The 25,893-nt window shown below is 57.8% G+C and overlaps 1 protein-coding gene across 1 annotated transcript in view; it reads left to right on the plus strand.

Annotated features, from left to right (window-relative positions):
- Positions 1-25,893, plus strand: part of SLC25A13 (solute carrier family 25 member 13) — a 72,585-nt gene that overhangs the window by 17,646 nt on the left and 29,046 nt on the right. Inside the window, exons 5-11 of the mRNA XM_029071136.2 lie at positions 2,968-3,107; positions 3,401-3,547; positions 5,537-5,675; positions 7,028-7,121; positions 11,137-11,224; positions 18,383-18,470; positions 22,565-22,723. Of these exons, the coding sequence (XP_028926969.1) occupies positions 2,968-3,107; positions 3,401-3,547; positions 5,537-5,675; positions 7,028-7,121; positions 11,137-11,224; positions 18,383-18,470; positions 22,565-22,723 (855 nt within the window). The remainder of the gene's footprint in view (positions 1-2,967; positions 3,108-3,400; positions 3,548-5,536; positions 5,676-7,027; positions 7,122-11,136; positions 11,225-18,382; positions 18,471-22,564; positions 22,724-25,893) is intronic.

A 25,893-nucleotide genomic window follows, 5' to 3' on the forward strand; every position in this document is an offset into this window, starting at 1 on the left:
CACACGGCCGAAGTGACTCGCCCACAGTCACCCAGCTGACAAGTGGCAGAGCCGGGATTCGAACCCGTGGCCTCGGACTCCGAAGCCCAGGCTCTTGCCACTGAGCCACGCTGCTTCTCCCGAGCGACTGTCGGCATCAATCAAGCCCTTACTGTGTGCCAAGCACTGTACTAGACGCAGGGCGGGGAGACGGTCCTCCAGACCATAAGCTTGTCGTGGGCAGGGAATACGCCTGTCTGTCATTCAGTCGTATTTACTGAGCGCTTCCTGTGCGCAGAGTACCGAACTAAGCATTCTATTGGACTCTCCCAAGCGCTTAGCACAGCGCTCGGCCCACGGCAAACTCCGGGATTAGAATTAGGATTAGAATCAATTATTATTATTATTAGAATGATTAACTTTTAATGTCCGTCCCCCCCCTCTAGACTGCGAGCTCGTTGTGGGCGGGGAATGTGTCTGTTGTTATTTTGTACTCTCCCGAGCGCTCAGTACAGTGCTTGGCACACAGTGAGCGCTCGGTAGATACGATTGAATGAACGGACGAACGGAGAAACGCCTAGGTCAGTGTGCGTGCCCCGGCCCGTCGTACGATGGGTGGTATTGGTTCGGCGCTTACTGTGGGCCGAGCACTGTACTAAGCGCCGGGGGCGACACAGGATGATCGGGTCAAGCACAGTCCCCGTCGCACCGGGGACTCACTGTCCAGGTGTGCGGGGGGAACGGGGATTCGAATGCCCATTCTACAGAGAAGAAGACCGAGGCCCGAGTGGGTAAGTGACTCGGCTTGGGGCGCTCAGCACAGTGGAGGGGGCGGCTGGGACCCGAACCCGATCTTCCCGGCTCCCCCGGGGGTGAGGGAAGCCAGGGCCGGGCGAGCCAGGGGACGGGGCGGGTGGGCCATGGTGGATTTTTTTTAATGGTATTTAATGATGATGATGATGATGATGATGATGATAAAGGTATTTGCTAAGTGCTTACTACAGTCGTAATAATGTTGGTATTTGTTAAGGGCTTACTATGTGCAGAGCACTGTTCTAAGCGCTGGGGGAGGTAGAAGCAGAGTGGCTCAGTGGCAAGAGCCCGGGCTTGGGAGTCAGAGGTCGTGGGTTCTAATCCCGGCCCCCGCCCCTTGTCAGCTGGGTGACTGCGGGCAAGTCACTTCACTTCTCTATGCCTCAGTTCCCTCATCTGGAAAATGGGGATGAAGACTGGGAGCCCGACGCAACCCGATCACCTTGGATCCCCCCCAGCGCTTAGAACAGTGCTTTGCACAGAGTAAGCGCTTAACAAATGCCATCGTTATTATACGGGGTCGTCAGGTTGTCCCAGGGTGCCAGGCCCTGTTACAGTCGATTAGACCGTAAGCCCGTCAGTGGGCAGGGATGGTCTCTCTCTGTTGCCGAATTGTCCGTTCGAAGCGCTTAGTACAGTGGCCTGCACATAATGAGCGCTCAGTAAATACTGTTGAATGAATGAATGGATAAGCACCGGATAGAAGCTAATCAGGATGGACCCAGTCCCAAATGGGGTCCACAGAATCCTAATCCCCGTTTTCCAAAGGAGGGAACCGAGGCCCAGAAAAGTGAAGCGACTCGCCCCCGGGTCATACGATAGACAAACGGCCGAGCCGGGATCCCAACTCGGGTCCTCCTGCCTCGCAGGCCGGGGCTCCAGCCGCTACATCCCGGCTCCTCCGCTTGTCGGCTGTGTGACTTTGGGCGCGTCACTTGGCTTCTCGGTGCCTCAGTCACCTCATCTGTAAAATGGGGATGAACTGTGAGCCTCACGTGGGACCGCCTGATGACCCTGTATCCACTCCCGCGCTTCGAACAGTGCTCTGCACAGAGTAAGTGCTCAACAGATACCAACAGTATTGTCATCATTATTATTATTCTCTGTGCCTCAGTTCCCTCAACCGTTGAGAGGCAGCGTGGCTTAGTGGAAAGAGCCCGGGCTTGGGAGTCAGAGGTCATGGGTTCGAATCCCAGCTCTGCCACTTGTCAGCTGGGTGACTGTGGGCGAGTCGCTTAACTTCCCTGTGCCTCAGTTCCCTCATCTGTCAAATGGGGATGAACCGTGAGCCCCACGAGGGACAACCCGATGACCCTGTCTCTCCCCCAGCGCTGAGAACGGTGCTCTGCACAGAGTAAGCGCTTAACAGATACCAACATTATCATTATTATTATTAAAATGGCCATTAAGACCGTGAGCCCCTCGTGGGACAACCTGCTCACCTTGGATCCTCCCAGCGCTTAGAACAGTGCTCTGCGCATCTCGTAGGCCACGCTGCTTCTCGGGGTGAGGGCGGGCTGACCCCCTCCCCAACCCAGGGCAGGACAGGAAGACCCTCACCTACCATCGGGGGGGTCTCTGCCAGCCCCAGCCCCCAGGGGCAGATGGAGGACGTCCTACGCCCCCCCCCGCCCCCGGATCGCCCCCGGGGCCTGGGGCGGTCAATAATAATAATAATTATGGTATTCGTTAAGCGCTCACTATGTGCCGAGCACCGTTCTAAGCGCTGGGGGAGATACGGGGTCATCGGGTCGTCCCGCGCGAGGCTCACGGTTAATCCCCGTCTTACAGGTGAGGGAACTGAGGCCCAGAGAAGTGAAGCGACTCGCCCACAGTCGCACAGTTGACGAGTGGCGGGGCCGGGATTCGAACTCACGACCTCTGACTCCCCCGCCCGGCCTCTTTCCACTGAGCCACGCCGCTTCCCCAACGTCTAACGTCGGCGATCGATAAGTCGCACCGTGTGGCTTAGCGGAAGGAGCCCGGGCCGGGGAGTCAGAGGTGGCGGGTTCTAATGCCGCCGCCGCCCGTCGGCTGCGTGACTTCGGGCGAGTCGCACGACCGACTGATTGAGCGTCAGAGTGAAGTTCTCCCCGCCTCCCCGCCCCCTTTTTCTCTCCCTTCCTCTCTCTCCCGTCATCCGTCCGTCATCCGTCCGTCATCCGTCCGTCCCAGAGGACGTGAAGCAGGTGTTGGGGCAGACCGCGGCTCACCGGCACATCCCCTTCAACTGGGACTCGGAGTTTGTGCGGCTGCACTTCGGAAAAGACGGGAAGCGACCCCTGTCCTACGCTGAGTTCATCCAGTTCTTACTGGTGGGTGGCGGGGAGGCCGGGGCTCGGACCCGGGTTCGAGTCCCCCGTTAAAGCCGGCGGTCTTGATTGAGTGCGCCGCGGTAGATAGCGGCTAATCAGATGGGACGCCGTCCCGCCCGCCGCTCCCGGGCCGAGAGGGCGAGCCCGGACGTTATCCCCGTTTTGAGGACGAGGAGACTGAGGTCCGGAGAGGGCAAGGGACCCGCCCCAGGTCATCCAGCGGGACCGGGGGGAGGGCCGAGACTAGAATCTCGAGTTCCTCCCCCAAGACGGGCCCCTCCCGCCGCCCACAGGAGATCCAGCTCGAACACGCCAAGCAGGCGTTCGTCCAGCGGGACGGCGCTCGCGCGGGGAGGGTCACGGCCCTGGACTTCCGGGACATCATGGTGACCGTCCGCCCCCACGTCCTCACGCCGTTCGTCGAGGAGCGACTGGTCGCGGTGAGTCGGGGCGGCGAGGCCCGTCCGCCCCGGGGCCGGCTCGACCGTGGGCCGCCCTGTGCCCGCTGCCAGGGGACGGGGGGGGGGGGGAACGAGGGCGGCCTCTGGGCGGATCTCCCTCCCCTTCCTCACGCCGACCCCTCCTCTAGGCCGCGAGCCCCTCGTCGGGCGGGGATGGTCTCTGGCTGTTGCGAATTGTCCATTCCAAGCGCTTAGTCCAGTGCTCCGCACATAGTAAGCGCTCAATAAATACCATTGAATGAATAAGGAGCCTTCCCTAAGCCCTCCTTTCCTCTTCTCCCGCTCCCTTCTGCGTCGCCCTGATTTGCTCCCTTTATACATCCCCCCTCCCCCCCCCGCCCCGGCCCCATAGCATTTATAATAATAATCGTAATCATAATGATCGTGGTATTTTTTTAAGCACTTACTCTGTGCCGGGCCCCGAAGGAAGCACTGGAGTGGATACAGCCCGGTCGGGTCGGACACGATCCCTGTCCTGTATGGGACTCGTAGTCTCGGTCCCCATTTTCCAGATGAGGGCACTGAGGTCCGGAGAGGTGAAGTGACTTGCCCGAGGCCCTACAGCTGACACGTGGCGGAGTCGGGATTAGAACCCGTGACCTTCCGACTCCCGGGCCCGGGCTCTAGCCACTACGCCACGCTGCTTCTCACCACGCCACGCCACGGAGAAGCAGCGTGGCTCAGTGGAAGGAGCCTGGGCTTCGGAGTCGGGGGTCATGGGTTCGACTCCCGGCTCTGCCCCTTGGCCGCCGTGGGACTGTGGGCGAGTCACTTCCCTTCCCTGTGCCTCATTTACCTCGTCTGTAAAATGGGGATTAACTGTGAGCCTCACGTGGGACGACCCGACGACCCTGCATCTACCCCAGCGCTTAGAACAGTGCTCTGCACGTAGTAAGCGCTTAACAAATAACCAGCGTGATTATCACTTCTCCCTTCTGTCTACCTCCGTCATCTATTTATTTCTATTAATGCGTCCCTCCCCCTCTAGCCCGCGAGCTCGTCGTGGGCGGGGAGAATGGGAACTGTTATATTGTTGAATTGGACTCTCCCAAGCGTTTAGTCATTCATTCATTCGCTCGATAGTATTTATTGAGCGCTCACTCTGGGCAGAGCACTGGACTAAGCGCTTGGAATGGACAGATCGGCCACAGATAGAGACAATCCCTGCCCACCGATGGGCGCACGGTCTAATCGACTGTAACAGTGCCTGGCACCGTGGGACAACCTGATGGACCCTGTATTTCATTCATTCATTCGATCGCATTCATTGAGCGCTTCCTCTGTGCAGAGCACCGTCCTAAGCGCTTGGAATGGACAAATCGGCAACGGATAGCGACCGTCCCTGCCCACCGACGGGCTCCCGGTCTAATCGGGGGACGGACGGACGGACAGAAACGGTAGCGATAAAGAGAATCGAGGGGATGGACATCTCGTTAAAACAGAAACGATAAATAGAATCGAGGGGGCGTACACCTCATTGACAAAATAAATAGGGTAATAAAAATATATACGAGTGAGCGGACGAGCACGGCGCCGGGGGGAAGGGAGAGGGGGAGGACGGTAAGCGCCCTATCACCCTATTTATTCATCACCCTCTTTATTCTGTTAATGGGACGTACATCGCCTCGATTCCATTCGGCCGCCATCGTTTTTACGCGACGTCCTCCCCCTCGACTCTGTCCGTCCCCGTCGTTCTCGTCCGTCCGTCTCCCCCGATCGGACCGGGAGCCCGTCGGACGGCGGGGACCGTCTCTACCTGCCGCCGCCTCGTCCGCTCCGAGCGCTCGGTCCGGGGCTCTGCGCCTAGTAGGCGCTCCGTAAATACCGTTGAATGAATGAATGAATGAGAAGCGCTGAAGCAATACGATCGACCGCCCCCACGTCCACCCTGAAAAACGTTTCGCGAGAACGTTTCCCTCGGAAGAGGGCAGGGCCTCACCCGGCCTCCGTCCGTCCGTCCGTCCTCAGGCCGCCGGAGGGTCCCCGTCCCGCCCGGTCAGCTTTTCCTATTTCAAAGCCTTCAACTCCCTGCTGAACAACATGGAGGTGGTCCGGAAGGTCTACGGCACCGTGGCCGGCCTCGGGAAGGACGCGCAAGTCACCAAAGGTCGGCGGGCCGGGGGTCGGGGGCGAGGGTCGGCCGAGCGGGGGGGCGGGACGTCCCCTCGGGGCGCGGAGCTCCTGGGTCGGCACCGACCCGGGGAAGGACGGGGGTCCCGGCCCCCGGGGAGACGGCCGGAGGGAGCGGGGGGAGGCGGGAGGAAGACGGGGGTCCGGGTTCGGGGATCCGGATTCCGGAAAGCCGCGGGGTAGGTGGGTGGGAGATTACATCGGTTATGGGAAGCAGCGCGGCTCAGCGGAAGGAGCCCGGGCTCGGGAGTCCGAGGTCACGGGTTCGACTCCCGGCTCTGCCACCCGTCAGCCGGGTGACCGTGGGCGAGTCCCTTCGCTTCTCTGGGCCTCGGTTCCCTCATCTGGAAAGTGGGGATTAACCGCGAGCCTCGCGCGGGACGACCCGATGACCCCGTATCTCCCCCAGCGCTTAGAACGGTGCTCGGCCCAGAGCGAGCGCTGGACAAATACCAACATTCTTATTATTATTCCTTTCTTCATTTCTGTTAACGTCCGTCTCTCCCTATAGACCATAGGCTCACCGTGGGATGGGAATGAGTCTGTTAGGTTGTTCTGTCGCGCTCGCCCCAGCGCTTAGTTCAGTGCCCTGCACGCCGTAGGCGCTCAATAAATCGGATCGAATGACCGGCAGGGGAGAGCGGTGGTTGGCTCTGGGACCCTCAAGCTGAGAGGGAGGGGTAGGGGGCTTCCTGGAAGGTCGGGAAGCGGCGGGGCTCGGCGGAAAGAGCCCGGGCTTGGGAGTCGGAGGTCAGGGGTTCGAATCCCGGCCCCGCCCCTTGTCAGCCGGGTGACCGTGGGCGGGTCACTTCACTTCTCTGTGCCTCGGTTCCCCCATCTGGAAAATGGGGATGAAGACTGGGAGCCCACGCGGGACAACCCGATTCCCCTGTGTCCACCCCAGCGCTTGCCTCTGTTTATCGCCGTCGTTCTCGTCCGTCCGTCCCGATGAGACGGTGAGCCCGTCGAACGGCGGGGACCGTCTCTATCTGTTGCCGACTTGTCCATTCCCAGCGCCAAATCAAGTGCTCTGCACATAGTAAGCGCTCAATAAATACCAACGTTATTATTAAATACGACGGAATGGATGATGGAATGAGGCAGGAGGGCTCAGACCAGTCCAACTCTGAGGAGGAACCCACGGGGCGTCCCGCCGGGGCCCCCCCCCCCCCCCCCCCCCCCCCCGGCTTTCTGCCTCCGGAATGCCCGGTGGGACGCGGGGCGGCTTGGGGCGGGCGGGGCCGGCCCGGGGCGGGGGGGTGGGGGGTGGGGTGGGGCCGGGGGGTCCCGCTCCCCGGCTGACGCCCCGGGCCCACCCCCCCCCCGCAGAGGACTTCCTCCTGACCGCCCAGAGGTTCGGCCAGGTGACGCCCATGGAAGTGGACATCCTGTTTCAGTTGGCGGACCTGCACGAGCCCCGGGGGTAAGGCCCGCCGCGCCCGCGGCCCCGTCGGGAGGCGGCGCCGTCCAGCGGTTAGAGCCCCGGGGCGGGGGGACCTGGGTTCTAATCCCGCCTCCGCCCCCTGTCAGCCGGGTGACCGTGGGCAAGTCACTTCTCTGAGCCTCAGATCCCGTCGGATGGGGATTAAGACTGTGAGCGGGACAACCTGATCACCTTGTATTCCCCCCCCCCCCCCCAAGCGCTTAGAACAGTGCTCAGCACAGAGTAAGCGCTTAACAAACACCAACGTGATTATTAGTATTCTCTGGGCCTCAGTTCCCTCATCTGGAAAAGGGGGGTGAAGACTGTCAGCCCCACACGGGACAACCCGATGACCTCGTATCTCCCCCAGCGCTTAGAACGGTGCTCGGCACATAGGAAGCGCTTAGCAGATACCAGCATTATCATTATTAATCCCAGGTCCCCCATTTGCCTGCTGGGTGACTCTGGGGGAGTCACCTCTTTTCTCCGAGTCTCCTCTGTATAATGGGAGTTCACTACCTGTCCTCCCTTTGTCTTAGACTGAGTGCAACGTTTTTTTAATGGTGTTTGTTAAGCGCTTACTATGTCCCCGGTACTGTACTGAGCGCTGGGGGAGATGCAAGGTCATCGGGTTGGACACAGTCCCAGTCTTAATCCCCATTTAACAGATGAGGTAACTGAGGCTCAGGGAAGAGAAACAACTTGCTCAGCGTGGCTCGGTGGAAGGAGCCCGGGCTCGGGAGTCGGAGGTCATGGGTTCTAATCCCGGCTCCGCCGCTTGTCAGCGGGGTGGCTTTGGGCAAGTCGCTTCACTTCTCTGGGCCTCAGTTCCCTCATCTGTCAAATGGGGATGAAGACCGCGAGCCCCACGGGGGACAGCCCGGTCACCTTGTATCCCCCCCCCCCCCAGCGCTTAGAACGGTGCTTGGCACATAGTAGGCGCTTAACAGATACCATCGTAATCATTAACTTGCTCGGGATCACCCAGCAGACAAGTGGTGGAGCTAGAATTAGAACCCAGGTCCTTCTGACTCCCAGGCCTGGGCTCTAGCCACTGGGTGGGACAGGGACTGCGATCCCCCCCGATCGGCTTGTTATACCCCAAGCACTTTAACGCAGTGCTCGGCACATAGTAAGCGCTTAACAAATACCGCAGTGGTTATTTGTTATCGTTATCTGCCCCACGGAGGGTGAGAGGCTGGGGGAGGGTGAGAGGCTGGGGGAGGGTGAGGTGCGTAATAATGTTGGTATTTGTTTTTCGTTAAGCGCTTACTCTGTGCCGAGCGCCGTTCTAAGCGCCGGGGGAGATCCAGGGTCATCAGGTGGTCCCACGTGAGGCTCACGGTCTTCATCCCCATTTTACAGATGAGGGAACTGAGGCACAGAGGTGCGCGGATGCCGAAGGGTGGGATTGGGGTGGGCGGAATCCCCAGCCCTTGGGGGCTCCCCACAGCGCATCTGTAATTTAATTATTTGTAACAATAATAATAATGTCGGTATCTGTTAAGCGCTCACTATGTGCCGAGCACCGTCCTGAGCGCTGGGGGAGATACGGGGTCATCGGGTCGTCCCGCCTGAGGCTCATGGTCTTCATCCCCGTTTGACAGAGGAGGTCACCGAGGCACCGAGGAGTGAAGTGACCCGCCCACGGCCACACAGCTGACAAGCGGCAGAGCCGGGATTCGAACCCATGACCTCCGACTCCCAAGCCCGGGCTCCTTCCGCTGAGCCTCGCTGCTTCCCATATTAATGCCTGTCTCCCCCTCCGGACTGTAAGCTTGTTGTGGGCAGGGAATGTGTCTCTTACTTGGTTCTGCTGCCGTCTCCCCAGCGCTTAGAACAGTGCTCTGCGCACAGTGAGCGCTCAATAGGTTTGGCTGAATGAATGCCAGCCACTGTCCTAAGCACTGGGGCAGATTAGAGAAGCAGCGTGGCTCAGTGGAAAGAGCACGGGCTTTGGAGTCAGAGGTCATGAGTTCGAATCCCGGCTCGGCCACTCGTCAGCTGGGTGACTTTGGGCGAGTCACTTAACTTCTCTGGGCCTCAGTGACCTCATCTGTAAAATGGGGATTAAGACCGTGAGCCCCCCGTGGGACGACCTGATTCCCCTCTGTCCCCCCCAGCGCTTAGAACGGTGCTCGGCACCTAGTAAGCGCTTAACAAATACCAACATCATTATTATTATTATTAGATTCAAGATAATCAGATTGGACACAGTCCCTGTCCCACGTGGGGCTCACGGTCTTAATCCCCACTTTATAGATGAGGAAACCGAGGCGCGGAGAGGTTGTGACTCGTCCCCAGGTCGCAAAGTGGACAAGCGGCGGAGCAGGGATTAATAATAATAATAATAATGTCGGCGTCCGTTAAGCGCTTACTCTGGGCCGAGCACTGTTCTAAGCGCCGGGGGAGACGCAAGGCTCACAGTTCATCCCCATTTTCCAGATGCGGGAACTGAGGCCCAGAGAAGGGAAGGGACTCGCCCACCCAGTCACCCAGCTGACGAGCGGCGGAGTCGGGATTAGAACCCGCGACCTCTGACTCCCGAGCCCGGGCTTTTTCCACTAAGTCCTTCCGACTGCCAAGACCCGGCTCTCCTCACCGGTCCACGCCGCTTCTCAACTTTGTTAATGGCACGAGCCCGGGCCTGGGAGTCAGAGGGCGCGGGTTCTGATCCCGGCTCCGCCGCTTGTCAGCTGGGAGACTTTGGCCGGGTCACTTCACTTCTCTGGGCCTCACTGACCTCATCTGGAAAATGGGGGTGAAGATTGGGAGCCCCACGTGGGACCACCCGATGACTCTGTGTCTCCCCCAGCGCTTAGAACGGTGCCGGGCACATAGTGAGCTATCTATTGCTATTGTTCCCGTCCGTCCGTCCGTCTCCCCCGGATAGACCGTGAGCCCGTCGAAGGGCAGGGACCGTCTCTGCCTGTTGCCGATTTGTCCCTTCCAGGCGCTTAGTACAGTGCTCTGCACCTGGTAAGCGCCCAATAAATACTATTGAATGAATAGTAAGCGCTTAACTCGCGCCGTCATTACTCTTATTAGGAATGGTGTTTATCAAGCTCTTACGGTGTGCCGAACGCTGTTCGACGCCCTGGGACAGACCCAAGGCCAGGGACCGTATCCACCGAGGGAAGCGGCGTGGCTCGGTGGAAAGAGCCCGGGCTTCGGAGGCAGAGGTCGCGGGTTCGACTCCCGGCCCCGCCACCCGTCGGCCGGGCGACCGTGGGCGAGTCGCTTCACTTCCCTGGGCCTCGGTTCCCTCCTCTGGCAAATGGGGATTAACCGTGAGCCTCACGTGGGACGACCCGATGACCCCTGTGTCTCCCCCAGCGCTTAGAAGCAGAGAAGCAGCATGGCTCAGTGGAGAGAAGCGGCGGGGCTCAGTGGAAAGAGCCCGGGCTTTGGAGTCCGCGGTCATGGGTTCGAATCCCGGCCCGGCCACGTGTCAGCTGTGTGACTTCACTCCTCGGTGCCTCAGTTCCCTCAACTGGAAAATGGGGATGCAGGCTGTGAGCCCCACGTGGGACGACCTGATTCCCCTGTGTCTACCCCGGCGCTCAGGACAGTGCTCGGCACATAGTAAGCGCTTAACAGAGACCGACGTTATTATTCTTATTAGAACAGTGCTCTGCCCGTAGTAAGCGCTTAATCAATACCAACGTTAGTACGAATGATTAAATTACAGATCGCCATCGTTCTCGTCCGTCCGTCTCCCCCGATCGGACCGTAAGCCCGTCGGACGGCAGGGACCGTCTCTATCTGTTGCCGACTTGTTCGTCCCAGGCGCTTAGTACGGTGCTCTGCGCATAGGAAGCGCTCCATAAATACTATTGGATGAATGAATGAATGCTGTGGGGAGCCCCCAAGGGCCTGGGGATTCCTCCCAACCCCCACAACGTTATTATTATTATCGTATTCTACTGTCCCGGGTGTTTCCTCCGGCGCCGGGCACGTAGGCGCTCAGTGAGCAGGATCGTTGGGTTGACCGACGCCGGTTGTCGCCCCGCAGCTGCGTGACGCTCGCCGACATCGACAGGATCGCTCCCCCGCAGATGCCGGCCGCCCCCTCCGGCCTCGGCCCCGAGGCCCGGAGACAGGTAGGACCCCGCGGCCCCCTCCCCTCCTCCTGCCCCCCCCCCCCCCCCCAGGCCCAGGCCGTCCTCCTCGGCCAGGGGCTCCCTCCCCACCGTGGCCTGGTGGTTAGAGCCCGGGCCCTGTCTGCCGGGTGACCTTGAGCCAGTCACTTCACTTCCCAGGGCCTCCGTTCCCTCGTCTGGAAAATGGGGACCGTGACGCCGAGGCCCGTGTGGGACGGGGACTGGGTCCAACCCCATCAGCCGGTATCTACCCCAGCGCTTAGAACAGTGCCTGACCCGTCGTGAGAAACAGCGTGGCTCGGTGGAAAGAGCACGGGCTTTGGAGTCAGGGCTCATGAGTTCGAATCCCAGCTCTGCCACTTGTCGGCTGTGTGACTGTGGGCGAGTCACTTCACTTCTCTGTGCCTCAGTTCCCTCATCTGGAAAATGGGGATCAAGACTGTGAGCCCCACGTGGGACGACCTGATTCCCCTATGTCTACCCCGGCGCTTAGAACAGTGCTCGGCACATAGTAAGCGCTTAACAAACGCCAACATTATTATTATCATTATTAGGTCAGGGGTTCGAATCCCGGCTCTGCCACTTGGCAGCTGTGGGACTGTGGGCGAGTCACTTCGCTTCTCTGTCCCTCAGTTCCCTCATCTGCAGAATGGGGATTAACTGCGAGCCTCGCGTGGGACGACCCGATGACCCCGTATCTCCCCCAGCGCTTAGAACGGTGCTCGGCACATAGGAAGCGCCTAACAAATACCGACGTTATTATTATTATGAGTGATTAACAAATACAGTTATTATGATTAACTTCCCCAGTTCATCCCTAGACCGGAAACTCCTGGGGACAGGGACCGTGTCTACCGACTCTCTTATCTTGCAGCATGGCTTAGTGGAAAGGGCATGGGCTTGGGAGTCCGGGGTCACGGGTTCGAATGCCGGCTCTGCCGCTTGGCAGCTGGGTGTGACTGTGGGCAAGTCACTTCCTTTCTCGGCGCCTCAGTGACCTCATCTGTCCAATGGGGATGAAGACTGGGAGCCCCACGTGGGACAACCTGATGACCCTGGATCTAGAGAAGCAGCTCGGTGGCAAGAGCCCGGGCTTGGGAGTCAGAGGTCAGGGGTTCGAATGCCGGCTCTGCCACTTGGCAGCTGGGTGACTGGGGGCAAGTCGCTTCACTGCTCTGGACCTCGGTTACCTCATCTGTAAAATGGGGATGAAGACTGTGAGCCTCACGTGGGACGACCTGATGACCCTGTTTCTCCCCCAGCGCTTAGAACAGTGCTCTGCACGTAGTAAGCCCTTAACAGATGCCAACATTATTATTATTATTACCGCAGCACTTCAAAACAGTGCTCGGCGCATAGTAAGCGCTTAACAAATACCGACATTATCATTATTACATTGGACTCTCCTAAGCGTTTAGTACAGTGCTCCGCACACAGTAAGTGCTCAATAAGTGGGTACGATTGACTGCTAGCTGATCCTGCCATCCCCCCCACTGCTCTAGGAAGCTCAGCTTTATTCCCAACCCCAGTCAACCAGTAGTACTTGAGCTCTGCACACACCAAGCGCTCAGTAAATACGATTGAACGAATGCACGAGCGGCGATTACGCGTAGAGCCCTTTGATAAGAAATAATAAATGGTGGGACTCGCTAAGCGCTTACTGTGAGAGAAGCAGCGTGGCTCCGTGGAAAGAGCCCGGGCTTTGGAGGCGGAGGTCACGGGTTCGAATCCCGGCTCCGCCACTTGTCAGCTGGGTGACCGTGGGCGAGTCACTTCACTTCTCGGGGCCTCGGTTCCCTCATCTGGAAGATGGGGATGAAGACCGTGAGCCCCACGTGGGGGGACCTGATTCCCTGGTGTCTACCCCAGCGCTTAGAGCAGTGCTCTGCACGTAGTAAGCGCTTAACAAATACCAACATCATTACTATCATTATTATGATGATGATGTGCAAAGCACTGTTCTAAGCGCTGAACGGCACTGAACTTTACTACATGCTTGGGAGAGTACAGTGTAAGAGAGCTGGAAAACCCAATTCCTGCCTACAGAGCTTACAATCTGTAGGGGCAGACGGACATTAAAATGAATTATTAGTATCATTTAAGAATAACACTTGTGGTATCTATTAAGCGCTTACTATAATAATAATAATAATAATGTTGGTATTTGTTAAGCGCTTACTATGTGCAGAGCACTGTGGTAAGCGCTGGGCTAGATACAGGGTCATCAGGTCGTCCCACGTGAGGCTCCCAGTCTTCATCTAGAGAAGCAGCGTGGCCTAGTGGCAAGAGCCCGGGCTTGGGAGTCAGAGGTTGTGGGTTCTAATCCCGCCGCCGCCGCTTGTCTGATGTGTGGCCTTGCTCTCGCACACATAATGGAGGGAGCAGGGCTGAACGAGCGCTTAGTACAGTGCTCTGCAAAGAGTAAGCGCTCAGTAAATACCCCCGAGGTGGAGCGACCGCATACCCTGACGTGCGCCAAGGGTGGGGCTCGGCAGTCGCTCAGCCGATCGTACTCATTGAGCGCTTACTGAGTGCAGACCTCATCTGGAAAATGGGGATTAAAACGGTGAGCCCCACGTGGGACGGTCCGATGACCTCGGATCTCCCCCGGCGCTTAGAACAGCGCTCTGCGCAGAGTAAGTGCTTAAATGCCATCAGTAATATTATTGTTAAGAGGATCCAAGTGCCAGAACGACACAGAAGGGAGGAGTAGAGGAAACTGAGGGGACAATAATAATGACGGTATCGGTTAAGCGCTTACTGTGTGCCCAGCACCGTCCTAAGCACTGGGGTAGAAACAGGGTCCGTCAGGTCGTCCCACGTGGGGCTCGCAGTCTTCGTCCCCAGTTGACAGATGAGGGAACCGAGGCCCAGAGAAGTCAAGCGGCTCGCCCAAGGTCACGCAGCAGGCGGCGGCGGAGCCGGGGATTCGAACCCACGTCCTCTGACTCCCAAGCCCGGGCTCTTGCCACTGAGCCACGCGGCGATTTTAATAAGGTTGAGTGGTCTGACCTAAATCAAGGGGGAGGGGGTTCCAGGCCAGGGGGAGGAGGTGGGCAAGGGTTCGACCCATCAGCCGTACTTATCGAACGCCTACTGCGTGCAGAGGGGAGGACAGTCAAACGGTCGAGTAGAAATGCTCCCTGCCCATACAAGAGATGAGACGGAGGTATAATGGGATGCGGGCCAGTGTCGTACCGGACTCTCCCCGGCGCTTAGTACAGTGCCCTGCACTCGGTAAGCGCTCGATAAATACGACGGCCCGACCGACCGCCGAGCCCAACCCTTCGCCACGTTAGGGTATTCGGTCGATCCGTCTCGATCACTCGGGGGTATCTCCTGAGCGTTTGCTCTTTGCGGAGCACCGTACTAAGCGCTCGAACGTCCATCCTCCCCTCACCCCCCGCCGCTGTGAGCTCCTCCCGCACGGGGGACCTGGGTCTGGCTTCGGCCCTACTCCCCGCACGCGTAGCGCAGTGCTCTGCCCTCGGCCGGCCTCGGTGCGGGTGGAGCGGGGGCGGAGCGCTCTGCCCAGTGTGGGAACGAGGTGGTTTTTGTTTAGTCCGCGGCCTTGCCCGCCCGTCTCCCAGGTCAGGAACGTGGAAGGAATCTGAAGAATGTCCAGCTCCGTTTTATGGCCCACCGAGACCTGATCCTTGGCAGGGGAGGAGGAGGAGGAGGAAGAGCGGGAAACTGGAGCCGGGGATGGCAGAGGAAGGGAGAAAGGGAAGGAGGAAGGGAGGGAAGGAGGGATGGGGCTTCCCTCGTTAACTCTTCTGAACCCTCCGCGCAAATGGAGGGATGACGGGAGACCCCCCCCCAGAGCGGGCCAGAGCTGTGCGGGAGGGAAGGGAGGGAGGGAGGGAGGGAGGGAGGGAGGGAGAAAGAGGGAAGGAGGAGAGGAGGGGAAGGAGAGGAGGAGGGAGAAAGGGAGGGATGGATGGAAGGAGAGAGGGAGGGAGAAAGGGAGAGATGGAAGGAGGGAAGGGAGAAGAAGGGAAGGAGAGAGGGAGGGAGAAATGGAGGGATGGATGGAAGGAGGGACGGGAGAGGGAGGGAGAAAGGGAGGGATGGACTGAAGGAGGGAAGGGAAGGAGAGGGATGGAGGGAAGGGAGAGGAAGGAAAGGAGAGAGGGAGGGTAAACAGAAGGAGGGAAGGGAGAAGAAGGGAAGGAGAGAGGGAGGGAGAAGCAGAGGGTTGGACGGAAGGAGGGAAGGGAGAGGAAGGAAAGGAGAGAGGGAGGGTAGACAGAAGGAGGGAAGGGAGAAGAAGGGAAGGAGAGAGGGAGGGAGAAGCAGAGGGATGGACGGAAGGAGGGAAGGGAAGGAGAGAGGGAGAGAAAGGGAAGGAGTAGGAGAAAGGGAGAGAGAGGACGGGAAGGAGGGATGGAGGAAAGGACAGAGAGGGAGGGAGAGAGAGAGAGGGAGGAAGGGAGGGAGACACAGAAGGAGGGAAAGGGAGGGATGGAGGAAGGGAGAGAGGGAGGGAGAGAGATGAAGGGAAGGAGAGAGGGAGGGAGAAGGGGAGGGATGGATGGAAGGAGGGAAGGGAGAAGAGGGAGGGAGGGGAGAGAGAGGGAGAGAGAGAGAAAGTTGCCCTAGGGGCAGGACACGGATCTGTAGGAACCAGACTCTGTCAGTGGTGCCCAGGTGACCGGCACGGGACCGGCTGCCCGCCGGGGCTCGGCTCGGACCCTAGGCCACACCCTGGGGCTCCGGGAGGCTCCCCCGGGTGGGGTGGGGGTGGGGAGGGGTGGACCAGCGCCACAACGCACCGCTTTCAGCCTGTCCCCCTCGAGACTTTAAGCTCGTGGTGGGCAGGGAATGTGTCCGTTCCCTCGTTCCGTTGTCGTAAGAAGAATAGTAATTGTGATGTTTGGTAAGTGCTGACTGTGCGTCAGGCACACGGTGGGCTGGGGTGGACGCGAGCTAATCAGGTTGAACCCAGTCCCTGTCCCACATGGGGTTCACAGTCTCCATCCCCATTTTACAGATGAGGGAGCTGAGGCCCAGAAAAGTGAAGTGACTCGCCACAGCAGGCGAGTGGCGGAAACGGGATCGGAACCTAGGTCCTTCTGAATCCCGGGCCTGGGCTCTCTCCACTAGGCCACACTGCTTCTCTCCCAAGCGCTCAGCGGAGGGTTCTGCGCACGGTAAGCGCCCAACAGATATGATCGATCGGCGTCTTCTCCAGACACCCCCCGAGTGGCCTGGGAACTCGATCGGTCGGACAGTTGACCGCGTCCGGGTGACCACTCAGGTTGGAAGGCCTGCTCCCTGCCCACAAGGAGCTGACGGTCTAGGGGAAGCGGCGGGGCTCAGCGGAAAGAGCCCGGGCTTCGGAGTCAGAGGTCACGAGTTCTACTCCCGGCTCTGCCACCTGTCGGCTGTGTGACTGGGGGCGAGTCGCTTCGCTTCTCTGGGCCTCGGTGACCTCGTCCGTAAAGTGGGGATTAACTGTGAGCCTCCCGTGGGACGACCTGATGACCCCGTATCTACCCCAGCGCTTAGAATCGTGCTCGGCACACAGTAAGCGCTTCACAGATACCAACGTTATTATTAGAAGGGGAGGCAGGCATCGAAGTAACTGAAGATATGGACTTAAGTGATTTGGGGCTGAGGGCGGGGGGGGGCGGGGAATAGTAAACGTTTAGAGGAGACAGAGCCGAGGACAAGGACGACGCAGAAGGGCGAGGGAGGAGGGGAGATGAGGGTTTAGTCGGGGAAGGCCTCTTGGAGGAGGTGGGATTTTTAATGAGCTTTGTGGGGGGGGGGGGACGGTCATTGTCCGATGGATACGAAGAGGGAGGGCGTTCCGGGACGGGGGCGAGAGGTCGGTGGCCAGATAGATGAGATGGGGGCACGGTGAGAAGGTTGGCATTAGAGGAGAGTGAAGTGTGCGGGCTGGGCAAATAGAGAAGCGGTATGGTCTAGTGGCTAGAGCCCGGGCCTGGGAATCAGAAGGACCTGGGTGCTAATCCTGGCTCCGCTATTTGTCTGCCGTGGGACCCTGGGCAACTCACTTCGCTTCTCTGCAACTCAGTTACCTTATCTGGAAAATAAAGTAAAAAAAAATAAATTGTGGTCTGTAAGGGCTTACTATGTGCAAAGCACTGTTCTAAGCGCCGGGGGATACAAGGTGATCAGGTTGTCCCACGTGGGGAGCCTCATGTAGGGACACCTCACGTAGGCGGCGTGGCTCGGTGGAAAGAGCCCGGGCTTGGGAGTCGGAGGTCAGGAGTGCGAATCCCGGCTCTGCCGCTCGTCGGCTGTGTGACTGTGGGCGAGTCACCTCACTTCTCTGGGCCTCGGTTCCCTCATCTGTAAAAGGGGGATTAACTGTGAGCCTCACGTGGGACCACCTGATGACCCTGTATCTCCCCCAGCGCTTAGAACAGTGCTGGGCACACAGTAAGCGCTTAACAGATACCAACATTATTATTATAAGGACTGTCCCACCAGATTTTCTTATACTCCCCAGCCCCCTCCAGTTCTCGGCACAGTGCCGGACACATCGTAAGTGCTTAATAAATGCCACTGTCATTATTAGGGCAGCGAGAATAATAACAATGTTGGTATGCGTTAAGCGCTTACCGTGTGCAGAGCACCGTTCTAAGCGCTGGGGTAGATACAGGGTCATCAGATTGTCCCACGTGAGGCTCACAGTTAATCCCCCTTTTACAGATGAGGACACTGAGGCCCAGAGAAGTGAAGTGACTCGCCCACAGTCACACAGCTGACAGGTGGCGGAGCCGGGATTTGAACCCATGACCTCTGACTCCCAAGCCCGGGCGAGAAGAGACTGATGGGAAGGCCAAGTCAGAGAGGAGGGGGATAGTCAGGGAAGACCTCCCTTAGGAGGAGGAGGAGGAGGGAAATGGTTTCTCAGAGACCCCGAAGGTGGGGAGAGCTGTAGTGGGGTAGGGTGGGTGAGTGGGTGGTGCGGGGGTGGAAAGGCAGCAGGAGCCGGGGGCCTGTGGAGCCTAGAGAGGTGAAGGGATGCACCCAAGGTCACGCAGCGGGCGGAGGCGGATCCGGGTCTTGAGCCCGGGTCTCCGGACCCCTCCGAGGCCTCGCTCCCGACCGGGCGGTGGGTTTCGAACCCGGGGCCTGCGCCTCGCTGACGTCTCTTCTGCGTTTGCCCCCCGTCCCCCACAGCCGCCGCCTCGGGGAGACGCTCCGCGTTCGGTCCTGATCCAAGCGGCCGAGTCGGCGTACAGATTCGCGCTGGGCTCCGTCGCCGGAGGTGAGCCGTCGGGGTCCCCGGGACCGTGGTTGGGGGGCGACGGGGCCGGGAGGCACGGGGGGGGGGGGGCCCATCCGGCCGGCCCGGGGCTTCGGGGCTGCCTCTTTGCGTCTCTCTGCCTCTCTGGTTTTGTGTGTCTCTCAGTGTCCTTCGCCCCGCTGCCCGGATTCTCTTTCTACAGAAAGGCTCTGGGCCTGTCACCCCCCTCCTCAAAAACCTCCTCAAAATCAAACAGAAACTCCTCACTCTTGGCTTCGAAGCTGTCCATCCCCTTGCCCCCTCCTACCTCACCTCCCTTCTCCGTCCACGCGCGCACGCTCCGCTCCCCTGGCTCCGCTCACCTCCTCACTGGGCCTCGTTCCCCGCCCGTCCCGCCGTCGACCCCTGGCCCGCGTCCTCATAATAATGATGACGTTGGTATTTGTTAAGCGCTCACTATGAGGTCCCCGAGGCACCGAGAAGTGAAGTGACTCGCCCACAGCCCCACGGCTGCCGAGGGGCGGAGCCGGGATTCGAACCCATGACCTCTGACTCCCAAGCGCGGGCTCTTTCCACTGAGCCACGCTGTCCTACCTCTGGCCTGGAACGCCCTCCCTCCTCGAATCCGCCAAACTGACGCTCTTCCCTCCTTCAGAGCCCTGCTGAGAGCTCACCTCCTCCAGGAGGCCTTCCCAGACTGAGCGCTCCCCTTTCCTTTCATTCAGTACTATTTATTGAGCGCTTACTACGTGCAGAGCACCGTACTAAGCGCTTGGAACGAACAAGTCGGCAACAGATAGAGACGGTCCCTGCCGTTTGACGGGCTTACGGTCCTCTGCTCTCCCTCTCCATCGCCCCGACTCCCTCCCTCTGCTCTACCCTCACTCCCCGCCCCACAGCACTGATTTATATTTGTATATACTTATTATTCTATTTATTTTGTTAATGATGTATATAGATCTACAATTCCGTTTATCTATTTTGATGCTGTCGATGTCTGTCTGGCCCCTTCTAGGCTGTGAGCCCGTTGTTGGGCGGGGATTGTCTCTATCTGTTGCCGAATTGTACTTTCCAGGTGCTCAGTACAGTGCTCTGCACACAGTAAGCACTCAGTAGATACTGTTGAATGAATGAATGAATGAATGTACGTGTCTGTCTCTTCGCCGCTGTCCCCTTTTCCGACTGGATTTCTCTCGGTGTCTCTGGCTCCTTCTCTGGGTGTCTCTGTCCGCCTCCGCCCTCTGGCCATTTTGCCGGATCTCTGAGTCTGGACTTCTCTCGGTGTCTCTGGCTCCCCCACTGTGTCTCTCTCGTCTCTGTCTGTCTCTGTTCTCTGGCTGTTTTACGGGTCTGACCGTACTCTCCGTGTCTCTGGCTCCTTCACCTTGTCTCTCTGTCTCTCCCCTCGTCTCTGTCCAATCCTGCTTCTGGCTGTTTCGCCGAGTCCGTGAGCCTACATCTCTTTGTCTCTCACTATTCAGTATCTCTGGCTCCTTCACTCTTGTCTCCCCACATCTCTGCTCGTCCCTCCTCTGGCCATTTTGTCATATCTCTGACTGTGGACTTCGCTCGGTGTCTCTGGCTCCTTCACCATGTCTCTCTCTCCTCTTGTCTCTGTCCGTCCCTGCTCTCTGGCTCTTTTGCTGAGTCTCTGGCTGTACTTCTCTCTTTGTCTCCGGCTCCTTCACCGTGTCTCTCCTCTTGTCTCTGTCCATCCCTGCCTGCTCTCTGGCTGTTTCTCCGAGTCTCTGACTGTTCTTTTCTCTTTGTCTCTGGCTCCTTAACCATGTCTCTCTCTCTCTCTCTCTCTCTCTCTCTGTCCACCCCTGTTCTCTGTTTGGCCGAGTCTGTGACTCTACTTCTCTCTGGGTCTCTGACTCCTTCACAGTGTCTCTTTCTCTCTCTCTCCTCTTGTCTCTGTCCCTCCCTGCTCTCTGGCTGTTTCGCTGAGTCTCTGCCTGTACTTCTCTCTGTGTCACCGGCTCCTTCACGGTGTCTCTCTCTCCTTGGCTCTGTCCGTCCCTGCTCTCTGGCTGTTTTGCCGAGTCTGTGACTCTACTTCTCTCTGTGTCTCTGGCTCCTTCACTGTGTCTCTTTCTCTCTCTCTCTCCTCTTGACTCTGTCCGTCCCTGCTCTCTGGCTGTTTCTCTGAGTCTCTGCCTGTACTTCTCTCTTTGTCTCCGGCTCCTTCACGATGTCTCTCTCTCCTTGTCTCTGTCCATCCCTGCTCTCTGGCTGTTTGGCCGAGTCTGTGACTCTACTTCTGTCTGTGTCCCTGGCTCCTTCATAGTGTCTCTTTCTCTCTCTCTCCTATTGTCTCTGTCCGTCCCTGCTCTCTGGCTTTCTCGCTGAGTCCCTGACTGTACCTCTCTCCTTGTATCTGGCTCCTTCACAGTGTCTCTCTCTCCTTGTCTCTGTCAATCCCTGTTCTCTGGCTGTTTCGCTGGGTCTCTGACTGTACTTCTGTCTGTGTCACCGGCTCCTTCACGGTGTCTCTCTCTCCTTGTCTCTGTCCATCCCTGCTCTCTGGCTGTTTGTCCGAGTCTGTGACTCTACTTCTGTCTGTGTCTCTGGCTCCCTCATAGTGTCTCTTTCTCTCTCTCTCCTATTGTCTCTGTCTCTCCGTGCTCTCTGGCTTTCTCGCTGAGTCCCTGACTGTACTTCTCTCCTTGTATCTGGCTCCTTCAGTGTCTCTCTCTCCTTGTCTCTGTCCATCCCTGCTCTCTGGCTGTTTGGCCGAGTCTGTGACTCTACTTCTGTCTGTGTCCCTGGCTCCTTCATAGTGTCTCTTTCTCTCTCTCTCCTATTGTCTCTGTCCCTCCCTGCTCTCTGGCTTTCTCGCTGAGTCCCTGACTGTACCTCTCTCCTTGTATCTGGCTCCTTCACAGTGTCTCTCTCTCCTTGTCTCTGTCAATCCCTGTTCTCTGGCTGTTTCGCTGGGTCTCTGACTGTACTTCTGTCTGTGTCACCGGCTCCTTCACAGTGTCTCTCTTTCCTTGTCTCTGTCCATCCCTGCTCTCTGGCTGTTTGGCCGAGTCTGTGACTCTACTTCTCTCTGTGTCTCTGGCTCCTTCACTGTGTCTCTTTCTCTCTCTCTCTCCTCTTGTCTCTGTCCGTCCCTGCTCTCTGGCTGTTTCTCTGAGTCTCTGACTGTTCTTCTCTCTTTGTCTCTGGCTCCTTCACGGTGTCTCTCTCTCCTTGTCTCTGTCCGTCCCTGCTCTCTGGCTGTTTCGCTGAGTCTCTGACTGTACTTCTCTCTGTGTCACCGGCTCCTTCTCGGTGTCTCTCTCTCCTTGTCGCTGTCCATCCCTGCTCTCTGGCTGTTTTGCCGAGTCTATGACTCTACTTCTCTCTGTGTCTCTGGTTCCTTCACAGTGTCTTTCTCTCTTTCCTTGTCTCTGTCCATCCCTGCTCTCTGGCTGTTTTGCCAAGTCTCTGACTGTACTTCTCTCTTTGTCTCTGGCTCCTTCACAGTGTCTCTCTCTCCTTGTCTCTGTCCATCCCTGCTCTCTGGCCGTTTCACCGGCTCTGTGACTGTACTTTTCTCCATGTCTCCGGCTTCTTCACTGTGTGTGTTTTTCTCTCTCTCTCTGTCTGTCTCTTTCTCCTCTTGTCTCTGTCCGCCCCTGCTCCCTGCCAGTTTAACTGGGTCTCTGACTGTACTCCTCTCGGTGTCTCTGGGCTCCTTCACCTCGTGTCTCTCTCTCCTCTTGTCTCTGACCATTCCTCTGGGTCCCTGACTTTTAATCCCTGCCTCCCCCCTTCTAGACTGTGAGCCCGTCGTGGGCAGGGATTGTCTCTATTTGTTGCCGAATTGTACTTTCCAGGCGCTTAGTCCAGGGCTCTGCACGCGGTAAGCGCTCGATAAATACCATCGAATGAATGAATGAATACTCCTCGATGTCTCTGGCTCTTTCGCCGTGTCTCTCTGTCTCCCCGTCTCTCCTGTTGTCTCCGCCCGCTCCTGCTCTCTGGCCGTTTCTCCGGGTCCCTTGACGCTATTCCTCGGTGTCTCCGGCTCCTTCACCATGTCTCTCTCTCTCTCTCTCCTTCCTGTGGTCTCTGGCGGTCTCTGCGGCGGCGTGGTCATTTCCCGGGCCCGGGTCGGCGCGTAGCGGTGGGGGCGACGGCGGTGTACCCCATCGACCTGGTGAAGACCCGCATGCAGAACCAGAGGTCCACCGGCTCCTTCGTGGGCGAGCTCATGTACAAGAACAGCTTCGACTGCTTCCGGAAGGTTCTGCGCTACGAGGGATTCTTCGGCCTCTATCGAGGTCAGTGTCCACCCTGGGTTCGGGGAGGAGGGGGCTGCCCGGGGGTGGGGACAGCCAGGGGCACTGTGGAGGGGCTAGAGCCCGGACCTGGGAGTCAGAAGGTCGTGGGTTCTAATCTCCGCTCCGCCTCTCGTCCGCTCTGTGACCTTGGGCCACTCACTTGGCTTCTTGGGCCTCAGTTCCCTCATCTGGAAAATGGAGATTGAGACTGTGAGCCCCACGTGGGACAAGGGACGGTGTCCAGCCCCATTTGCTTGTGTCCACCCCGGTGCTTAGTACAGTGCCAGGTATATAGTAAGCGCTTAACAATTACCGCAGTTATTATTATTATTACCGTGAAGCCCCGTGTGGGATGGGGACTGCGTCCAATCTGATTATCTTGTATCTCCCCTAGTGCTTAGTACAGGGCCTGGCACATAGTAAGTGCTTAACAAAATTACCACAGTTATTATTATTATTATTATTACTGTGAGCCCGGACAGGGACTGTGTCCAACCCGAGTTGCTGGAATCCACCCCTGCATTCGTTCATTCATTCAATAGTATTTATTGAGCGCTTACTGTGTGCAGAGCACTATACTAAGCGCTTGGAATGTACAAATCGGTAACAGATAGAGACGGTCCCTGCCCTTTGACGGGCTTACAGTCTTAGTACAGTGCCTGGCACCAAGAAAGCGCTTAAGTGTCACAATTATTATTATTATTCTTATTTATTTAGGAGCTGCCAACTTTGTCCCTTCTCCGCCCCTTCCTCTCCTGGCAGCCGCGCTCCAATCCTCTTACCCTCCACCCTCATCCGAGGTCTAGGAAAATTGTGGAAAGTTGTGGGGCAGGGGCCTCGTGGGGTCGTTCATTCGATCGTATTTAATGAGCGCTTACTGTGAGCAGAGCACTCAACTGCGTGCTTGGGAGAGTACAATATAATCATAAATACATAAATCCCCTGCCCACAACGAGCATCGCCGGCCCGCCGGAGAGGAAGCCCCTCGACGTCTCTTCTTCCACCATTAATAATAATAATCATTATAATAACGATGGCATTTGTTAAGCGCTTACTATGTGCCAAGCACTGTTCTAAGCCCTGGGGTAGATACGAGCACATCAGGTTGTCCCACGTGGAGCTCGCCGTCTTCATCCCGTTTTACAGATGAAGTAACAGGCCCGTTGCCATCCGCAGCCCCTCACCTGAGTTGCCCAGATGGAAGACACGAGGGACAAGTGGCTCAGTGGAAAGACCATGGGCTTGGGAGTCCGAGATCATGGGTTCGAATCCCGGCTCTGCCACTTGTCAGCTGTGTGACTGTGGACAAGTCACTTTGCTTCTCTGTGCCTCAGTTACCTCATCTGTAAAACGGGGATTCAGATTACGAGCCTCATGCGGGACAACCTGATGACCCTGTATCTCCCCCAGCGCTTAGAACAGTGCTCGGCACATAGTAAGCGCTTAAATACCAACATTATTATTAAAAACAATCCCCCAAGCTTCTCCCCACCCGGAGAAGCCCGCCAGGCTCCTCTTAATGAAGCTGCTGCTTGGAGGGAGCAGGGAGAGACGGAGCAGAACCCAAGACAGGAGAGATAATCTCCCTTCAAAGGTCTTTTTGATCTCTTTCCCTGTCCCTACCCCTCGGCCCCGCCCCTCCGAAACTGGAAAGAAAGGTCTCCCCCGACCTCTGACCCAGGCGACTGAGGTTGCCGTCCACCTCACCTGTCAAAGGTCACCGCCCTCTCGGCCCACAGAAGGGGTCTGTTTTCTCCCCGTCTCCACCCCCCCGAGCGGTCCTGTCTCCTCCACGTCCCCCACCCCGATCCCCCGGGGCGGTGGGCGGACACCCACCCTCCCGTCCCTGAGTGGATTTGATTTCTGCATGCCCGGGTCTGCTGACCGTTGGCCGGCGGGGCAGGATCGGCCCGCCCGCTGACCCTTTGTGCCCTTACTGGGGGCTGAAAATGCACCCTGAGGGGGAGACCTACAAACACACGCACACTCTGTCTCACACCCCCTTCCCCCCCGCAAAAAGGCTGCCAAGAGCAGATAATGGCATCTTTTAAGCACTTACTACTGGCCAGGCACTGTACTAAGCGCTGGAGTGGATCCAAGCAAATCGGGTTGGACCCAGGCCCTGTCCCACGTGGGGCTCACATTTTACAGCTGAGGTAACTGAGGCCCAGAGAATAATAATCATGGTATTTGTTAAGCACTTGGTTTGTGCCAAACACTGTTCTAAGCACTGGGGTAGGCAGAAGCTAATCAGGTTGGATACAGTCCCCATCCCATTCATTCATTCAATAATATTTTTTGAGCGCTTACTAGGTGCAGGGCACTGGACTAAGCGCTTGGAATGGACAATTCGGCAACAGATAGAGACAATCCCTGCCCGATGACGGGCTCGCGGTCTAATCGGGGGAGACGGACGGACCAAAACAAGACAACATAATCACGATAAATAGAATCGAGGGGATGGACACCTCATTAATAAAATAAATAGGGTAATAAATAGTATCTACAAATGAGCAGAGTGCTGAGGGGAGGGGAAGCGAGAGGGGGAGGAGCAGAGGGAAAGGGGGGAAAGGGGGCTTAGCCGAGGGGAGGTGAAGGGGGGGGCAGAGAGGCAGCAGAGGGAAAAGGGGAAGCTCAGTCTGGGAAGGCCTCTTGGAGGAGGTGAGCTCCGGGGCTCTCGCTCTGAATCCCCATTTTACAGATGAGGTCACTGAGGCACAGAGAATTTGAGTGACTTGCCCAAGGTCACATAGCACTCAATAATAATCACAGTAATTATGTTATTTGTGAAAAGTGCTTCCTAGGTGCCAGGCACTGTATTAAGCGTTGGGGTGAATTCAAGCAAATTGGGTTGGACACAGTCCCTGCCCCGTGTTTGAGCTTCACAGTCTCAATTCCCATTTTACAGATGAGGTAGCTGAGGCCCAGAGAAGTCAAGTGAGTTGCTCAAGGTCACAGAGGAGACCGATGGTGGAGCCGGAATTAGAACGCAGGTCCTTTTTGACTGCCAGGCCCGGGTTTTGTCCACTAAAGCCGTGCTGCTTCCCAGAAGTGGAGGGTGTATGTACTGAGTGCCTAGCTGGTGTGTTTGGCACCGCACTGAACGCCTGGGGGAGAGCCCTGCCCTCCGGGACCTGACGGTCTCTACAGTCAGCGAGCCACCATCTGCT

This window comes from Ornithorhynchus anatinus, chromosome 8 (assembly GCF_004115215.2).
Source record: "Ornithorhynchus anatinus isolate Pmale09 chromosome 8, mOrnAna1.pri.v4, whole genome shotgun sequence".
In the NCBI taxonomy this organism is placed as follows: domain Eukaryota; kingdom Metazoa; phylum Chordata; class Mammalia; order Monotremata; family Ornithorhynchidae; genus Ornithorhynchus; species Ornithorhynchus anatinus.